The sequence below is a fragment of the Symphodus melops genome, assembly GCF_947650265.1.
Source record: "Symphodus melops genome assembly, chromosome: 4".
Lineage (NCBI taxonomy): Eukaryota > Metazoa > Chordata > Actinopteri > Labriformes > Labridae > Symphodus > Symphodus melops.
In genome coordinates, this window is record NC_136694.1 from 17,830,323 (window position 1) to 17,850,109 (window position 19,787).

At 39.7% G+C, this 19,787-nt stretch overlaps 2 protein-coding genes and 1 long non-coding RNA gene across 6 annotated transcripts; 1 reads left to right on the forward strand and 2 right to left on the reverse strand.

The window, feature by feature from the left end:
• Positions 1-1,502: 1,502 nt before the first annotated feature.
• On the reverse strand, positions 1,503-10,609 carry timeless (timeless circadian clock). Of its 3 annotated transcripts, none has more exons than XM_079340621.1 (31): positions 10,441-10,609; positions 10,030-10,043; positions 9,856-9,979; positions 9,615-9,768; positions 9,350-9,464; positions 9,150-9,212; positions 8,955-9,056; positions 8,652-8,807; positions 8,438-8,571; positions 7,844-7,931; positions 7,554-7,730; positions 7,172-7,389; positions 6,968-7,071; positions 6,503-6,672; positions 6,289-6,411; positions 6,048-6,199; positions 5,864-5,961; positions 5,635-5,758; positions 5,316-5,517; positions 5,085-5,224; positions 4,863-4,942; positions 4,614-4,737; positions 4,409-4,491; positions 4,143-4,297; positions 3,805-4,024; positions 3,517-3,585; positions 3,285-3,403; positions 2,459-2,702; positions 2,082-2,121; positions 1,931-1,977; positions 1,503-1,843 (listed from the first exon to the last, which is right to left on the reverse strand). In XM_079340621.1, exons 3-31 carry the CDS (start codon positions 9,935-9,937, stop codon positions 1,713-1,715), a joined length of 3,714 nt encoding a protein of 1,237 aa, XP_079196747.1. In that variant the 5' UTR covers positions 9,938-9,979; positions 10,030-10,043; positions 10,441-10,609; the 3' UTR covers positions 1,503-1,712. The 3 variants fall into 3 exon arrangements, with proteins under 3 accessions (XP_079196747.1, XP_079196748.1, XP_079196746.1); XM_079340622.1 differs by having other exon boundaries at positions 1,503-1,840; positions 9,856-9,981; positions 10,025-10,043; XM_079340620.1 differs by having other exon boundaries at positions 9,856-9,981; positions 10,025-10,043.
• A 1,034-nt stretch (positions 10,610-11,643) lies between these two features.
• LOC306822915 lies at positions 11,644-18,575 on the forward strand. Of its 2 annotated transcripts, none has more exons than XR_013778967.1 (4): positions 11,644-11,724; positions 14,556-14,669; positions 17,634-17,714; positions 18,487-18,575. It is a non-coding gene; the product is annotated as an uncharacterized lncRNA (long non-coding RNA). The 2 variants fall into 2 exon arrangements; XR_013778968.1 differs by having other exon boundaries at positions 18,454-18,544.
• On the reverse strand, positions 11,722-19,718 carry prph (peripherin). Its single transcript, XM_079342215.1, has 9 exons — positions 18,440-19,718; positions 16,933-16,993; positions 16,434-16,529; positions 14,478-14,642; positions 14,272-14,397; positions 13,958-14,178; positions 13,726-13,775; positions 13,033-13,106; positions 11,722-12,924 (listed from the first exon to the last, which is right to left on the reverse strand). The coding sequence occupies exons 1-9, from the start codon at positions 18,982-18,984 to the stop codon at positions 12,853-12,855; spliced, it is 1,410 nt and encodes a 469-aa protein (XP_079198341.1). The 5' UTR covers positions 18,985-19,718; the 3' UTR covers positions 11,722-12,852.
• Positions 19,719-19,787: the final 69 nt, after the last annotated feature.

Genomic DNA, 19,787 nt, shown 5'->3' on the forward strand with positions numbered 1-19,787 from the left:
GGCTTCTTTCCCACGTCATTCCCCACTCTGCAATGTTTTACTCTATCCACTGTCCTATCCAATAAGGCAAAAAACCTAAAATAAACACCAAAACAAGCATTGTTACAGTATCATTATGGAGATAATACTAGATTGCTTAAAATTAGGAAGTACAGACAAGTTATACACTAAAGCAAATGAAGGAAGGAGTAAAGGCTGTGATGGAACATGTACATGTTTTGTGAACCAAAAGATGAATTACAATCCAAGGCAATTCTAAAAAAAAAGGTTTATTTACCCCAAACAACTGAACAAATTAGTATAATTTTCTAAGAATTTTCACATGCATTGTGACCTAGGGTAACCTAGAGTCAGAGAAACACTGCACATGCCTTTTCAAACTTGTCCTGGATTAAACTATTAATGTGGGAAACCAGTGGAATTAGTTCTGTTCATGGCTGATTTTCTGAAGTTTTTAAATCCCTTTCAACCTTCAACAATTCAACATGCAAAGTTGTTTTCTTAATTTTTCAAAATGTAATTGAAGGTCTTAATGTTTTACTAACAAACATTTTTGAAAGTTGGCATGTTTTAATAATGTTATGTTATCTGTTGCAAACAATTCAATATAGCCTTCAAGTTCTGTTTGCAAAACAATGAGTCATCACTGGATATGAAAAAAAAAGAAAAAAAAAAGGCCCACGTCTGCATCAAACTGAAACATGGAGAAATGAGGCATTTCTCTCTGTCGAGGAATTGATAGACCTTTAAACCTCCCAGATTTATTCACGACACTAACCCAACTTTTTGCTCACATGCTTAACTCACAGCATTATCTGTGGACCGTCTGCTGCTCTCTCTGCAAGAAGGGGGCTGAGCAGATGCTGTGACAGGAAGTTACTAACATGGTCCAGATGTAAGGACAAGAGACCACCCCCGACACAGCTGCACATGGTCAACTATAGGCAGTGAAGGTAGGCCTAGAGAGGACCCGTGTGTGGGGGTATGCCAAATCATAAGTTTGGTTAATTTATGTAGTGCTGTACAAAAATCCTACTAAGGTTTATTTTTGCCGAAATTTTTAAGGAGTCTGATATAAGTAACTAAGCAGTGGAACATCTATGAACACTTTGTTCAAAAGTGCTATTTGTGTGACTTTTTAGAGAAATTAGTTCAAGGGTAAATCCTGGATTACAGTTTTACTTATTTCAAAGGTAATAAATAGTTCAACATTGATGTGCCCCCTAGTGTTTAGAATTATGTAGTGCAACAAAAGCAACCACAAACTCACAGCAGTGCCTCTTTTTTAATCAATAAGTAGCCAGAAGCTGTTTTCTGGAAAGAAAAAAAAAACAAAGATGAAAAGAAAAGACAACTGAGAAGTGATCAGCAGGTACAACAACAATTGTATGGATTCCGTTTAACCAAAACAGTGGAATGATTAACAAACAGCTTTCAGAACAATGTCATTTTTGAGTTATAAAAGAAGATGTGAGTTATAAACTTGACCAAACAGCAATATGTACAATATGACCATTCTGGAAATACTTGGAGAAGAACTTGTAACACAAACATCAATTGCTCTCGAAACAGATCAAAAGAAAATTGCTTACTAGGATCTATTTATCCATGTGGTCCTTTGTAGTTTTACATTAACAGTTTCCTCCAGAGGTCTGCATGCACTTCTTATGTCTCCCCTGTCTGCAGTTTTATTAGTCCATTAAAGAAATCCACTAATCCTCGTCTTCCTCTTCATCAATTAAGACCATCTTGCGTCTGCGCTTCACAGGAACAGAGACATCCTCCCCGTCTGATTCTGCAGCACCATTGGTCTCTGTGTCCATTGCATTAGAGGAGTCATCTTCTGTAAGACAGCAATGTTTTATAAGCTCTATGGCTGGGCGCTTACACGGTCATTTTCAAACTAAGAAAAAAACATTATTCTCCTCACCTTCATCCAAAACTCGGCTTCTTTTAGTTGAGGCCTTCTCCTGAGATCTAAAGGTAACAGGAATAGATTAAGCACAGAAGTATTTAGACCTTAAAATAGACATTTTCTCTGCTGGGGTTTGGATTAGCCAAAACATAGGACAATCCCTTACCTCTCAGGTGTATTTTGTGTATCCTCAACAGGAGTGGATTCTGAAAAAGAAAAAAAGAAACCTATTAATAGATCGTTTTTAAATTGTTTATTTCTTGGCAACATGTTACTGCTTTTCTTCATTATATTTCTATCCAGCATTTTGAGATGCAATAAAAAATTCAAATTCTACTTTTCTATTTCCAAGCTTACACACTTCATAGAATGTGCCAAATTTGCTGTAGTAAGGAATTATGTAATATTCTTGAAACATAAATTCTTGGTAGTTAAGCCACAGCAGGTTATTTGAGGCACAATGTAACTTCACACGTACCTACCAGACAAAGCTGTAATTAACTGCTGTCACCTGAGACGGGAAAAGGACGCTCCCACACATACCTGTCTGTTCGGAGGTGTGGTTTTTCCTCTTGCGTGTGAGCAGCAGAGCTCTCAGAGCCTGAGCTCTGCGTTCACCTGAGTCCTCATCGTCCTCCAGCCCCTCCTCCTGAGTTTCTTCGATTGGAGTCTGTGAATTGTTTTGCTCCTCGTCTCCTTTGGGTTCTGCTTCTTTTGGACTTAGGGCTGCAGCTGCACTTTGGAGCTGTGACACGCTTATTTTTGCAGGGATCCTCCAAAAGGACTCCTAGTAATAGAAAAGAGAAGAATAAGTCCACTTAATGAATATGTAATAGGTCTGTTACATTACATTTTACAACTTCAATCCATTATTTAATTATATTTACAATCAAAATCCCAATAGGATCATTTCTCCCAGATGGATAAAAATAATATTACCAGGAAGTTTAAAGACATGGTGACTTTGTTGTCCAGATTTGTAGATATTCCCTCAAGGAAATCATTAAATTTCTCAGTAAAAAAAAGGAAATTAAAAGATGGCTTAAGACATGTTTTCCAGGACATTGTGAGGCGTAGTTTTGATTTGATCATTCAGGTAACTGCCAGATCCTTAATTCATCCTTGACTCCTTATGAACATGCGACTGCTATGAAAATATTCCCTCGAGTGGTGCCAGAGCTTAACTTAGCAGTCATTTTGCACGCCGCATGTACAGAAGCTATGGATCTCGTTGCAGAAGCCGTGGCTTTTAAAAAAGGAAAGAAAATACTTTCTCTATGAGCGTGAATGTGATACTGAATGGGGAAACTGGCAATCTCCACAAAGTCTCAAGCCACAACTGCCACTGGTGTGAAGAAAACACACACACCTGCTCATTTGCAGGTTCTCGCATTCCCAGTTTGCGCAACAGCTTCCTGAAGCTCTTGTTCTCCATGGCTTCTTCGTTTGCCTCAAACAGAGGAACAAGTGCCACATCCTGCGACAAACCTGGGGAGTAGTTCATTACATGTCAATTAACAGACCAAATTATATAAATAAAAAGGTGTTTACAAACTAGAGCTGAATCAAATTATTCGAATACTTTATTTTTACTAACTTACCATATTTTTTACGGTCGTCTGCTGTTCTGTTCAGACAATTCTGTAGCCACAACATGGGCCCAGACATGCCTGTTTTGAAAAGACAACACCATGAAATCTTCAAAGAGTTTCCAAGGTAACAACAGTTTATGGTTGGAGTTTGAAATTACATTTCTTTAAACAAGAACTTATAACAGCAATTTCTTTTTTCACAATTTCTGAAAAATCTCATGTGTCAACGAGGACACTGATATTAAGCATGCCTGTTTACACAATCAGTTTCAAGAACAAACGGCCCTCAGGCCTCACCTTGCTGTTGCAGAGCAGACACCATGTTGCCTACGTCAGCTCTCTTTTCTACTGGGGAGTGCAGGGATTGAGTCTGTCTTCTTTCATTTACTGATGTTTCTCTTTCTTCTTCCTCATCTTCCTCACTCTCATCAGACTCATCCTCCTCAGCATCATCATCTCTTTCCTCCGGATCATCTGGGAAACCCTGTGTTAGACTCTCTAGGAAGTCTTCTTCAGTCTGCAGCAGAACATTTTTCAGGTTATTGTTAGGCAGCATTTTTTTTTTGTGTCCGATCATTTCCTCACATCTTAATGAGTTCCACAGTGTTATTGTAGTACATCTGAATCCACTCTACCATTCCTGCTCCGGCGCTCTTCCCTCGTGCACTGCGGCTCCTCTTCTTATAAAGTTCTCGTCTCTCAGACACCAAACCCAAACTGAGCATTTTGTCGACCACACGTGCACGAGACCGCTTCGCTGTGAGCTTCTTCAGGATGTTACCCAGCACATCTGTCAAAGTTCAGGTTTTATCACCAGAGAATCATTACACAGGAAGTACTGGAGCTGAGGACAGAGGTGCGGTGTGAGGCTTTTATACAATGATAATATTGTGTCTTGTACCGTCAGAGTCTTTGTACTCCTCAAAGAGCATTTGAAGCTCCTGCTCCTGTTCCTCAGTCCAAAGAACAATCCGGGTACCTATCCTGTTGTATAAAAATTAATTAATTAAAAACCTCATCAACAGGTGGTTCGGATTTGCAATGCATAAAACTGTGGCAATACACTCTTCTCAGTGCTAACAACTCATCCTGCCATGGGTGCATACTTCGGTTTCTTCAGTTCTTTAGCGTTGTCCACCAGACCCATATGCACCAGCTGTGTCACTACCTGGCGTCGAGTGCGGCTGCTGTTGTTGAGTAATGGCAATAGGGTCTCCACTATATCTGGCACTAAACACAAGAACCAACAGTAAATGAAAGACTGCTGAGATTGAGAACCTTATGTGCAACTTCCTTTTGTAACTAACAATAGGACAAAGAGAAAAGATGACAAATTCATGAGGAAGAAAGCAGACCCCCAGAATGACGATGCTCCTCATAGAGCTTCCTCAACTGCTCTTCCTCCTCTTCAGTCCATGTTGGTTTCTTTCCCTCTCTGACAGATTTAGGAAAATGAAAAATAAAAAAACACTTTGAACAGCAGAACTCAAGACATTATTTAGTAAAAGAAAATCATAAGGTGCATCTTTAGCCTGTAGGTTCATCAAAAAAAATGGCTAGATTAAACGAAAACAAACCCTTCTTTGCTGTAGCCTTCGGTCATCTCTCGTACAGCCCCGACATTCTTCCAGAAGAGAAGTTCAACGTATGCCTTGTTGTTTGTCGCTGCTACTGCAAAGAACCTGTGCAGCACAAACTTAGCAAAGGTCATCAACTCCTGAAAAACAGAGAGAGTGGAATGTTGGTTTTTGTCCTCGCTTACCGTGTGCTGCCCTGAGCAGGAGCGTTTCCTCATGTCATAACTTTACCTTGTAAGCAGCTGCGGCCGGGTCACTGAGGATCTTGTTAAAAAGGTTGAATACTGACAGCTGGTAAAGCAGGGCGTCCATTTTCAGGTCCACAGCCAAGCGGTGCAGCATCCGAGCGATGCAGTGGTTTGTGTGAGGTGTGTTTTTTGAATAGGATTTTAACAAGAGGAGGTATGGACGCACGATACCAGGACTGGCAAATCTGAAAAGAGGTACAAGAAAGAAGACATGCCCCATTAGGACGTTCATGAAAGAAACTTGGAAAGCAGTGAAGTGTTGCATGCTGTTTTTTTAGAATCCTCCAAACTGTTTTTCTTACCTCTTGATAAAGTCTAGAAAGTTAAACTCCTTTTCAGAAACCTGAATACTCTCAAACTCTTCCTCCTCTAACTCTGCTGCATCATCATCATCCTCCTCTGCTGCAGGCTCCAGAGGAGAGGGCCCTGAAATAATAATAATAAAAAAGTCAAAGTTTGAATGCTGGACAGATTAAAAAAAAAAAAAGGAAAAAAAAGAATCATGTAAATATACATTTTGAAAAATCTTACTTGGCAGGTTTGCATGCAGGATTTGCTTAAGGAGCTCCAGTTCCTCTTCAGGTTCCACATCGGCTGAGCCAAACACATCACCCTCTGGCCACACCTCCCTGAGTGAGTCAAGAAGACGATAAACACTTAAAAAGAGCTAATGGGATTAGTCTGAGGGCTCGATGGCGTGTTGATGTTTGCTGACCTGGCAGCACGCAACAGTCCCAGTGCTTCTGGCCCCAGTCGAGCCAGCAGGGCATCCTGCACCCGCACCATGGCCTCAGTCCGCTGCTCCTCCAGTGGCGTTTCAGATGTGGCATCAAATGGCACGATGCTTTCTGTCAATGACCCTGAAAGCTGCACACAGAAAAAAATGTATATTTTTATAAATTATATCCAACTTTAGAGCCATAGTAGTCACACTCTGCTAAGATTTTCACACTGACCTGATAACTGGTGGCCTTCAGCTCTTCCTCCACAATCTTCCAGGTCTCCTCGAGGGCTTCTGGACTAGTTTCTGTTGCTGGCCTTCTTTCACCCCGAGACTTTTTACGCCTTACCTTTTTCTTCTGCAGAGTTAAGAGAGCCAGATATTCACTTTGACGGGTGGCGCAAATGGATGGTGAGAAGTTGTACATGATATGCAGCCCAAAAGTTTACCTGAACCATCAGGTTTCTGCGACCTTTGCAGAAGCGCTCTAACATGCGCAAGAAGAGATGAGTCGACTCTACCAGGTCTTTGAGGTAGGACTGAGGCTGTCTGGTTTCGTCATACTTCCTCAGGAGTGTCAGGAAAATCTCCCTGTATTCCATCAGGTAAAATATGTTACCTAGAGAGTGAAGAAAAATAGATAAGACTACTAGCACTACAGTGCAAACCCTTTGATATTTTAGACTGACAACATTTAAACTGAATGTATTGGCAACACATTTTTTTTTTTTTTTTAAATGGGGTTGTGAGCATAAACTGTCTAAAACATGGACCTAATCTGATGTCCTTCACTGGTTAAAGTGGAGTTGAAGCTCAACCCTGGCGGTTGCCAAGTTTTAAAAAAGCTGTCCCAGCAAAACTATCTAACATCCTGAACGCTGTCGTTGAAAATGAAGGTGCTGTTAGTATCTTACTTTTTATAACGTTTGAACTCTGACGGATGCTTCCATCCTGGGAGCGGTCCATCTCGTTCACAGTCAGCAGCAGCTCCTGATATGCCTTCAATGCCAGGTGCATCCTTGAAAGAACAAATGATATCGTCAGACAAAAGAAAAAAACAAATGCATTGCTTTTTTTTTTTTTTTTTTTTTTAAACCTGTCCTTCAGAATCTCCTGACCTGCGTGACCAGGATGTTGCTTCTTTGCGATCTGTAAGAATCATCTCATAATAGTTGGTGATGTTTCGCTCAATAAAATGAAAGGCACGGATGGACACCGTCTCAGACACTAAGTCAGCCCGGAAACCATTGCCACGATTGAAGGCCATGAAAAAGCTGAGCGCCCAGAGGTAGTACGTTTCATCGTGTTGCTCAGATTGCTCTCGAATGAGACTTTCCTGTAGATGAGTCAAAAAAAAGAAAGAATATTCAGAGTATAGCCATGTATCAGACATTCTCTTTAAAATATGTGATTTCATCCTTTAGTAAAGGCTAGTTGTGGAAATGGGTCTGTAAGCCTACATTACAAAATTATTCTGCCATTTATGTTACAACAGCCGACCTTGACAAGGTACATGAGGCGATTGTAGCAGTTCTCCAAGAAGTCCACACAAAACTCTCGCAGGAAGAGTCGAACGTTCAAGGCTGAACGGCGTTTGTCTTTCCCTTCCTGAGCTCGTCGATTCCTCTTGGGTACACGTCTCACTGCTTTGCCCGTGTCGTGAGTGTAATTTTTGAACTAAAAAAAGAAAGACAGGAAATTGATACCAACATTGTGTATAGTTTTGGCAAGAACCAACGCATCTAACCATAGAATGCATTTTTTTTTTTTAATAAAAGGTGATGACTCACATTGTGAAGATTTCTGTGATAAATCACATCTTTGTCCCCTACTGACTTCAGCCCTCGAACAACATACGAGCCTCCAAAGCGAGAGTGCCTAAAAATGAGAAAAATATACATCAACATACAAACGAATAGAACAAAGCATATTTTCTGTTTGAATACAAGTAAATGAAAGAAGCCTTATGATGGCTGAAACGTATCTTCTTTAAAACAAAAATGTTTTCAACAATTGAACAAACGCAGTTAAGTCTCCCCTCATGTACAGAGGCTGTAGTTATCAAAGCAGATGGACCCGGGTTCAAGGCCAACCTGCAGCTTCTTCCCTGCACGTCATTGCCCACTCACTGATGTTGTACTACCGGTTTATCCACTGTCCCATCGAAATAAAGGCAAAATCCCAAAACAGAATGCTGAATTTCAATGACAAGCTAATATTAAACATTTGAATAGTGACCACCTGTGATACATTTTCTTCTGACTGAACAAGAAATGGAGCGCACAATTCTGCTACTTGCTTGTGTTGCTAGATGAAAGTATGAATTTATTGTAATTGGTGTAAGTGCAGCTCTTTGAAACAGTTTGGCATCAGTTGAACTGTACCTGGTTCCTCTTTGTAAGGTACGAGTGCGTTTCTCTGCTTGCTCCTTCTGCCTCAATGCCTCCAGCTCCAGAGAGTCTCTTTGTTTCTCTTCTGCTGAACGCGCATGACCAGCGCTCACCAAAGCTTCTGGCGTCTGAAAAACATCAATAAAAGATCAGGTACAAAACCACTAAAGATCTATGGGAGTCCTTACAAGAGGTTTATCACACTGACCTGGTCTCTAAACATGAGGGAAATGATCTCCAATACGTGCATACTCCACTGCTGCTCACTCTGAGCCGACGCCAGGAACTTGACCAAGTCATCGAAGCCGCTCATGTGAATGGCCCACAGCAGCCGATCATGAACGCTTGCATCATCGTCTACTTTCTACAGGAGGAACAGAGGGATGAAATGAATGAAGGGGAATGTAAGCGAAAATGAAATATCAGCATCTCTTTTGAAACAACTTTAAGATACATGAAGCACTGTTAATTATACTGTAGGTTCACATTGATACCCATGTTAAAATCAGACCTTCTCTTCAAAGGGATCTGCTGGTACATGAAGCACGTTCCTAACCAGCAAAAGGATCCTCTCAATCAGCAGGTTATCCTCCTCCTGCCTCTGCTCCCAGTCCTAAAAGACACAAAAATGCTCCTTTTTACAGACGTAATGTAGGACACTGATTAGTTGATTAAAATTAGTTATTTTGACCAGAGAAACACTCACCAGTTGGAGAAGGTTGTATAATATTTCACTTAAAATGCCAAAAACCCTCTCACTGGAAAATGCCTATAAATAAAGGCAAGACACAAAAAAAAACCCTCTTTGTTATACAAAAACATACATTGAAAATATGTTGAAATCTTCAGATAGTAATGGCAGACCTTATCCAGAAATAAAGTACAATCATTCTAAGAACACAATACCTCTTTATAGGCCTGTAAATGAGATGTGACTTGTAAAAAGTGATGCCTAAACACGGGGTCATCAGGGACTTTTCCAAAGCAAAGCATGGCAGGCTGAGTGAGGTTGACCATGAGCCTACAAAAAAAGAAAAGAAAGTTTTCAGTATTCACCGTCTTCTACAGCTTAATTGCTGTATTTGCAGTAATATATTATTACATAATAATGCACTGATGGATTGTTCATGTTCAAAATGTGTTGAGTATACAAGTCAAACACATTGTTTACCTAATGCAGGCATCAAATAAGGCCTTATCTTGTCCATGTTGAATAATAATAGGCAGGATGTCATTCTGTACAATCTGGCCAGCACCCAGCTGCTGACGGACGTCACGGGTGTCATCTTCATGCCGTAGATATCTGATCAAGTCTTTGACACTCTCTGTCACACAGATAGAACAGCATAATGTATGAGGACGAAAGGTGCAGACAGTATTTTTCGTTCTTTATCCATCTAAAAATCACTCACCTAAACAATCAGCTTCCTTGTGGTAGGTATCTCCTTCCAGATAACCAAGAGCACTGCAGGTTGCCAAAAGCTCGCAATTCATTCTGAGCAAGTCAATGCACCATCAGACAGCTTACAGGTGAAGGCTCTCTCTGATCAGAGAAATATGAACAGAGCTCCACCTCAAATATCTCTGCTCACTATCAGCGCTTCATTTGTATTAAAGATAAACAAAGACACATTATAAAACTGGCGTCAGTCTGCACATGAAATGGTATCAATAAAATAGTTTGAAAAAAACAAACCAATCATCCATCAGCTAGATACGTTCATATACTTGTTGACTTTATGCAGTTTAAGTAAGCTACTGTAGGTGGGGTCTAAATATAGTTGGTTATCTACAACTTAACAACATGTCGTTAATTACTTTCAACCCTGACGACTTGTTATATGTGTTGTGTCGCCACAGTGTAAAAGACAAAGTGCCATATTCACAAAGGAAGGATCCTCCTATCTGCATAATGTTGATGTTAAGCAGTAAGTTAGCTTTACAGCAGCCACCAAAGACTAGAGGGTTTTTGCAGCAGAAATAAATTGCTAACTTACCTAAACGTTCAACTATGGATACTCTGCTTGTGTCGTGTTCAGCAGCTGGTGTTGTAATAGTTAAGAGCTCTTCTGTAAGTACAGTAAGATGTTTGTTCCTCAAACTACTCGAACAGATCTACAAGCAGCGCGCCAAGACTCTCCGAGCGAGACTCAAAGCGGATGAAGAATGTCGTCACATCCGGATTAAATATTTGCCATGAGTTTTGTATTTCAGGCACAGATGTTTCCTGGTGTCACCTACTCAAACAGTCCAGATTTAATCAAAATCAATATCTGTTTGTTTAGCATTGGACGAAAAAAGTAAATTCAGAGCTCCAACCAATTTTGGGCGGTTGCATGTGCCAGATAGATATTATTAAAATGAAATATACCTACAGTTATGTCTCCAGTGTTGCCTGCTAGGTCATACTTAGGGTATTAATAGCGTCCAGTCTTCAATCTGTCATGATTTTCTTTTTCAAATTCAGTGGCATTGCCGATTGAAAAGCATGTATTTGGGATTCTGGATAAAATGTGATATATGTTAACATTGTTAGTGTTAAGTCGGCACAATAGTGCCACAAGCCTCAGTCATTATGGCAAGCCCTTTTAACATTTAAGTATTAGCGGTAATAGCAAATGTAGATATCAATAATTGCTTTTTGACATGTTACAATTCAAAGCCTACATCAACAATTTAATCTTTTACTAGTAACAATTCTAATTAAAGATATCTGTAATTCATTTTTTACGAGTGGAAATTGTCATTGCAAATATCTGTAACTTAATTATAACTAGTCAACTTGTGTCATTGACTTCTATTGTAATTTATAAATATTTGTAAAGTCGACAAATCCATCATGACATGTTGCAATTCTAATTCATATCAGCAACTCAGTTCTCTCTAGTAATAATGTGCATTCTTGAAATCAACAATTCTATTCTTACTAGTGACAAAGTCCATTTATGATATCTGTTGTTCTCACATTACAGATATCATAACTTCATTCAAGATATCTAAAATGCAATTCTTACTAGTCAAAATTTTATTATTGATATCTTGACCTGGAATTGTTACACGAAAGAATGTAATTACTGATATCTGGAATTGCATTTCAGATAGCTAAGTGTATCTGATCTCCTGTCAATCAGCTGTGAGTGGAGGCTGCCTTCATGACTCTGATGACCCTCGAGCGGATCCCTTGTCTGCTCGGTTCCTCACAGAACTGATGACACCAGGAGACTGAGGAGCTACGTCTACAAGGCGCCCACTCATTTCAGATATCTGAAATGCAATTCTTGGTAGTGAGAATTGAGTTAGATATCATGAATCTGTGTGACAACATGAATCTAGATATCCTGACTCTGCGTGACAACCAAAATAACAAACAAAATGGACTGGCATTTGTAGGGGTAGAAGGCTATGTTAGACTCAAAACACATACCGTTCTGAATTAACTATATGATGAATTGATAAAATGTGTTTACAGGTAACAATAATTACATGATGGGTTGTTGTGATTTTAATACCTACCTAAAATCAGTGACTGTATGTTTGAGAAATCATTGGCCTATGTGCTGTAAAGGTGGTAGCATGTGTGGGAAAAATGTTCACCCAAAGCGTGAGTGAGCTTACAAATGTTTAACTAATCAACTGCAACCATCAATTTTAAAATCTACAAAACTTACTTTCCCCTTCTTCTGATCTCACAATAGGCCACTTATTAAAAGATGTAGCATTAGTTGTGAAAAAACAAGCACTTCTTTTACCAAAAGTTTCATGGACATACAATACAGAGCTGCTTCAATTAGGTTTATTTGCGCTTCAATTTTCATTCATCAATCTGCCAGTTACACACAGCATTGCAAAGCACATTCAGCGAGTCTTTTCACTTGATGGCTGTCATATTTTAGTGTCTTTTTGTTTCTTATTTATTAATCACATGATAATTTGTCTGAAATAAGTGAATAGCAAAGTGTTGTAAACAAATGCAGGTAGCTCAACTAATTCTCTTTCTGTCTTTTAATGTGTATTGACCAAAGGGCAGTGGCTGATGTTTTGTTACTAAGTCATATGACAAAACTACTAAAATTCTGCATGTATTTATTCTTATATTAGCCTGTAGTGTAATACTATATCAACATGTGGACTAAGAATTGCACTGAAAATCAAGGCCTCAAGTGGTATGTAAATAAGTAGTTTTGCTCAGCCCTACAGATGATAACAAGTGTTCAGCAAAATAGCACCAGAGGGACACTCTCTAAAGGGATTTATTCAACATTGCACCTATACTGCACTGACACACTTTCTGCTTGATAATACAACTCATAACTAGTGGGAATGAGGAGTGCTTGGATCAGAAATTGGTCTGAACATTTTTTCTCCTTTTTTTCTGATGGCTCTGGCTTTCACATATTTTAATTGACTATCTACTCGTCATCATCATCCTTGTCAGCTCGGCCTGAGTCCCTGTCCTTCTCCCGCCTGGATTCCTTCACCACCTGATGAAGAAGAAGATAGATAGTTCCAATATCAACAACAATTTCCACTGTGCAAATAGCATATAGTTTGTATTTTGCATTTTGTCATATTCCTATAAATTATTGTACCTCTCCATCTCTGGTCTCGACTGTCTTAATCACCACAGTCCTCTTGCCATGAGTGTCCGGAGTTGGTTCATAATCTGCACAACATCACAAAAGGATTATTTATGTTGTCCCTAAATACATTCAAGATATGTCATACTTCAAGATTCACGTCCAGTGTTGAATTAGAAAAAAACATTTTAAAAAGCTATATTAGATGTATGGAGTATTGTTTAAAGGAATGACCTTGATAACTTGAATATTTTCAGTTGTTGTTCAATTTTGGAATAAGAACCTTAAAGTTTTTCAACTGCAACTCGCAGACAAAACATAACTTCTTTGAAAGTAAGTCAAAATGAATCAAGCAGCTGTGGGGAATTGTCATTCTGTATGAGTTTCTTTGGCCCTTTGCAAAGCGGTAAGTCTTTACTCTTTGTTGATCCTGCCTTTTATTTTATTTTTTTACTTTTTTGGTGTTACTAAAAGGAAAATATCTCCCTGCTGCTATTTTATTGGCTTACTACTCACAAGGAAAAGAAGACATCTAAGGTCTGCATGTTGTAAATAATTATGAGTAATGCAGAAAAAACCCTTGAAGTAGAAATACAGAGGAAATGCTTATGGAAGAACAATTGACATGTCTGACTTTGCAACTCTGTATTAGTTAAGAAACCCTTATATCCTATTTGATGATGGGCAAAAGGAGACTTTCCTTACCTCGGTCAAAGTGATTGCTCATCCCAATATTCATGATGGGAACAGTAATCCTAAACAGAGAATTACAATATAGTGTTATAAACTAATCTGTAATGAAAGGTTAGGTTAGACTCGTACGTTAGTTGACTGTAAGGTTTGAAATGGACATGGAATGTAAACTGGAATCTGTCCACATCAAAAAGCAGTAAATATGGATCCATTTAGACTTGAGCCAAGGTAAATGTTCCCTTACCTGCTCTCCTCACCCTCCAGCAGTTTACGATAAGTAGCAATCTCAATGTCCAGAGCCATTTTGACATTGAGGAGGTCCTGGTACTCGCGAAGGTGGCGAGCCATCTCATCCTTCAGGTGGCGGATCTCATCCTCCAGCCTCCCTATGTTGTCTTGGTAGTTGTTAACTTCGTTGCTAAACTGGTCCTCCATCTCACGCATTTGCCTCAGCAGAGCTTCGTTCTGAAAACATGCAATGCAATAGCAATTTGGAATTTTAAATAATGACAGAGTGTATATTGATATAGACATAAGACATTTGGTGTTTAGCCTTACCGTGTTCTTCAGAGCATCAATGTCACAGCTGAGAGACTGAATCTGCCTCCTGGACTCATTGGCTTCCTGCTTGGCCTGCCTCAGAGCATCAGTGTTGCGCTTGGCAGACTCAGTTAAATCAGCAAACTGCATAAGCAAAAAGAAAAAGCACACACATAAATAAACGTTTGTGGTGTGTCTTATTCAATGTTCATCTGTCTGCTGACCTTGGACTTGTACCAATCCTCAGATTCCTGCATGTTCTTTGTGGCGATGTTCTCATACTGGGCCCTGATCTCCCTCAGAGCACCAGTAAGGTCAGGCCTGGCACTGCTGTCCACCTCCATCTTCAGTTGATGGGTTTGAACACTCACTTGGACATCCTGGATTTCCTGACAACCCAAGAACATGGTTAAATGGTAAGAAAATATCATGAAAACACAAATCAAGTAAGGCTGCACCAATGCATTGTTTTAATATTGGAATTAGATAACATTTTAGTGGGCAGCGGAAGTCACCCATTGGTCTGCTGTCATGGTCACAAGATAACATTTTGGCAATATTGGAGTCTTGCACCTAAAGAATTGACAATAAAAGAATGTCAAAAATTGCCATAATTTGTATTTTAAACATCTGTATCAGACCTGATTTTTACAATTGGTGCATCTTGTAACAAGAGCTTGCCAACTTTGTTTGTCTCTTGATGCTGAAACAGTAAAATGGTGTACAACCAGCCTTCTATGTCCCATTATCAGATTCCTCTAAGGAGCGGCTTTTCTTTCTCTGGGAGATTGATACATTTCATTCAGCATCTATGCAGATGACAGGCGAACAACTGTATGTTCTCCTTTTTAAATTTGCCATGCCAATACTACAGCCTTGATTCTATGCAAGCTTCCATTACAGATCTTCATATAACATGAGGCAAAGTTGGAATGCAGCCTAAATGCCACAAGTATCAAAACCTGTCTGAACGTGGGGCATTTTAGCATCTTAAATTTCAAATTTACTTTGTTTTCAAAGCCAATTATTTTTTAGAAAATATAGCACAGCTGGTTAATATGGCAAGAATTGCAGTTTATAGTGCAAATATCTACAATCAGTGAATATGTGGGTTTACCTTGGATTCTAAGGGGTCAGTTTCTTGCTTTTATTTGCACATGCAAATTGTAAGAATTGCTGCCCTATATTTTTGTTAGCTGCTTTTTTGAGGCCGTTCAGTTTAACACTTTAGCTGATACCTTGTTGATTTTGGTACAAAAATAGGCCATATTTGGACAAGAGGTTGTAGCTGGAGAGGAGCACATGTTTGGAAAAGGCTACGTTATCAAGGTTTATTCATCAGCTGTCAAATAAACTAGATAGTCATCCAATTTCTGACCGAATGCATTTCTCCATCTGGTAATTACTAATCAGAGTTGTATGTTAAGTCTGTGGATCAGGGTTGGCATGTTTTGCTCACTGGTTGTAATGGCATACAGTGGTCTTCTAATTATTATGGCAGGCCTTCTTTTCTACAGGCTGAATGAGGCATGGAAACCAAATCCATTTTAATTACCAAATTATCAATGTTTACTTCTCCAGTTAATATGGATATAATATGCCTTTGCATATGTTTCTCCATAGTGACTAGCTCACTTTTGGAGTCAGCCTCAAGTGGCAATTTAAGGAACTGCAACCTTTTCCACTTGAGAATTTTCTTAAAAGCTTTTGAAACTTTCAGTGCAGATTTTCATGGTCTCAGTGACATCTCAACAAGTCTGAGTGACATCACACATTGGTCTCTGAACGAATCTTTGGCCCATTTATGCCATTTGCGATATTAGCAATGGAAATAACAACAGGCAAATAACTAAAGCTGACATTTTGACATATTGGTGTATGGGACGTCCAAGTTTTTTGGAACTAGCCTCAAGCAGATACTCGAGGAACTGCATAGTTTAAATGAGCTTTTGTGAAAGGTTTTTAGTCCATAACATATTAGTATAGGCAATATTTTATTTTTGACATATAGATATTCAGAATGTTGCATATTATGCCTTAAAGGATTTCTTATCCCTGGAGGTTTTTGCTTGATGATGTTACTTAAGATATCCAGATAATAAATTGTGATAGGAGACCTTTGAGAAAAAGGACATTGTAGAATCACTGTGGAATTATTCAGAGGATAAAAGATCACTTACTTCGTCATGGAGTTTCTTAAGGAATTCAATCTCATCCATCAGAGACTCAATTTTTCTCTCAAGTTCCAGACGGGACAGCGTGGCATCATCCACATCCTAGTTTTGTATTAGACAAACATTTATGTTGTAATATGTTGTCCACTGCTAAAAGACCTCATCACCTCAAACTTCCTTTGAAAGATAATATAGGCCTACAAGCATCACTGAGAGTTAATTTGAAAATGCAGAATAAACGTAGCTTTATATAATAAATGTATTTAATATAAAAATAAAACTCCAGGTTACATTTCACTAAAATTGTCCCAGCACAAAAAATTGTTATTAATAGAAAAGAGCAGCTCTTAATAAGTATTCCACTTGTATCAATCATTAAAGAAAATCATCAAAGAAGGTAAATGCAGAGGTGCCATGAAAAAGAAACAGGAAGAAAACCTGTAATCTGAGCCTGAAGACATGGTGACCAATATATCAATCATGATCCATTAAGCTTGGTGTTTACCTTTCGGAAAGCAGCCAGGTTATTCTCTGCATCCGCTCTCTTCTGGGCTTCTTCCTCCAGCCTTAAAGACAAAAAAAGTGACACAAATTATTTAAACCATGTAAAGATACCTTATAGACCACCTTTTTACAAACCACTTGGGGATATTTTACAAAGTGGAGAGATGGGATGAAGTAATGAATTTATCCCAAAATACCCTTCCTTGGTGGGGGTTGCTGCAGGGCACCAGCTGGCTAAAAGCTTTCAGGATCAATTTGTTAATTCACTGTCCTGTCAAAAAAGGGTTTCAGGGTGCAGTGGGATCAACAGCTGCTACTTTCAGCTAATTTGGTTCTCTACAGTTCAATAAGGTCATCTGAAAAAGACACAACAAGGTTAAAGACACACACTTCTTTCAATGATTTTAATTGGCTTGTATAAAGTGGAGAGTAAAATTATGGCATATAGAGCTTGAGAGGGATAGGTGTTGAACTGCGGAATCTAGTAAATGGGAAATGAAATGTCATTATTATTGGTATTAAATACAAAAAGGAACATTGAAGTTCATTTGCTCTATTTTGGACTGATGGGGTTCCTTGGTGGTCTGTTCAATCTGTTATGTCAAACACAAGCTGTGTCCAGACTGGACATTAAATGGATTAGTGGGGAAAAGAATCACAGTGGGCCCTGCTTCCTCATCTTTTATTCATGCTGCATTACAGGGGTCCTTTTGTCCTAATGGGGTCTCTGGCATCCTCTCATCAGCACAGAGGGACACTGCAAACACACCTAATGGAGTCATTGTGAGTCACATTGATTTTTCCTGATGCTATTCTCACCACGCCTGATACCCAATCTCTCCTCCTCTGGTTTCCTCTCCCTCTCTGTTCTCCCTGCTCCTCCGCTGGCACCACCCTGTTAGTGGTCCACCCATCCTCCTGCTAATAACTCAGTGTGCACATGTTTCTAATCTTTCAATAATGAAACATTATCTAAAGGAAATATTGATTACCTTATACTTCATTAAGCAAATTATAATGTCAGTTTTCTGTGGGTCCCTTCATCTTCCTTCTTTTTTTCTACAAAATTGTCAGTATACACGATAACAAAACAACAATTACAGTTATAGGTAGATGCACACTCATGTACATCATGCAGTACAGTGTCCTGCATCATGCTGCGACTGGTGTCAAGTGCCACGCCCTGCACCACCATCATCCCTGGGTTCATGTGACAAACCTCTAAGGGACTCTGTGCTTAATGTGGACAATGTAGAGTGTGTTGTCACATACAGTATCTGACATAGTAACACACAACAGGGAAATATGGAACTAAAAAGTGAACAAAACTGTTGAATTTCATGGGAAATAATGGTTTTAAAAGATACAGCTTTCTAAGGAGCCACATGTTCTGAACTGAATTTTTTCCTTTTCTCTTTTGAGACAATACCTAAAAGAAATGTTGAATGACTAGTTATTTTGCATCTGTGCATTATACTTTTCTGAATTCCAATTTGTGTTGTACCTACCTTTGTTTGAGCAGAGTGAGGTCCTCAGCCAGGTTGTCCCTCTCCAGCAGGTACTGGTCCCTCTCTTTACCGATGTCATCCATCTGGCGCCTCATCTCTCTCATCTCCTCCTGGAAGAGCTCAGTGGCACGGTTGGGCTGACCGTGCTGCTGCTGTCCCTTGAACTGGTTGAGCTCCTGCTGCAGTGATCCGTTCTGCTGCTCCAGGTAGCGCACCTTCTCGATGAAGCTGGCAAAGCGGTCATTGAGATCCTGAAGCTCGGCCTTCTCATTGCTACGGGTGGTGAGGAACTCCTGGTTAATGGCTTCAGCCAGGGTGAAGTCCACCTTGTCGTAGGTGAGGCGCTGGGGCTGGGCGCTTGGGCGGGAGCGCTGTTGTTGGTAGGTGGTGGAGTGGGATGCAACCGCAGGAGACATTGAACGCATGTAGCGTCCTGAAGAAACAGGCATACGGGAGGACACAGGGGTGTAGGAGGACATAGAGATAGGTTGGGGGCCTCCAAAGGTGCGCCTGTAGGAGGTGGAGGTCCGTGAAGAAAAACTCATGGCTGGTCTTGATAAGTGTTGTTTAAGAGAAGATGTACAGTTGGAGGCTGGAGATGCTCTTGAGGCAACAGGACATCAGACTGAAGAGTGCAGGGGGCTTTTTATGCTCCAAGTCAGCTGTCCCACCACCCTCACACATCTCTCCACCCCACCCACATACACCCTTTCTCTCTCCGTCACTCATCAGCATTCAAGCTTTGGCCACTCCCTACCCTCCAAAGATAGACCCTGCCTCTCTCCATGCACTGTCTTCCTGCCGGTCTGGACAGCTCCACCCTTTTAACCAGAGCACTTGGCAAGAGGCCAGATGAGCTTCCACATCACATCACTCCAGTGATTACAAATGATATCGCCCCACCGTTCCTCGCTGCTCGGATTCATGAACCCATTGACTCTTTGCACCAGTTTTGATCCTAGTTATTAAATTTGAAATTTTGAATTTTTCTATATCTTAATTGAATAAAATGCACGCATTGATCTGATTTTTTCTTCATCTGTCTTCTTCCCTCTCTCGTCTGTCTCTCTCCTTTTACAGTAATGGAAGACTTTATTGATGTGCTAGGCGTCTGGGACTGAACTATGACTCTGCAGTAATTCTATTTCCTTGAAATGCATATCCAGTAATCCATGTTTGAGTGTGAGTTTTCAAATAACTTTTAAAACATCGCTGATAACCCAGGAGTTTGTGGTCAAGTCATGGATTCTTTATGACAAGTCAGATAAGACTGTAGTTATATGACTTTTCATCAGTTTAATGTTTATTTAGGTTTTGCAGCATAACTGACTGAGTACAAGTATCAATT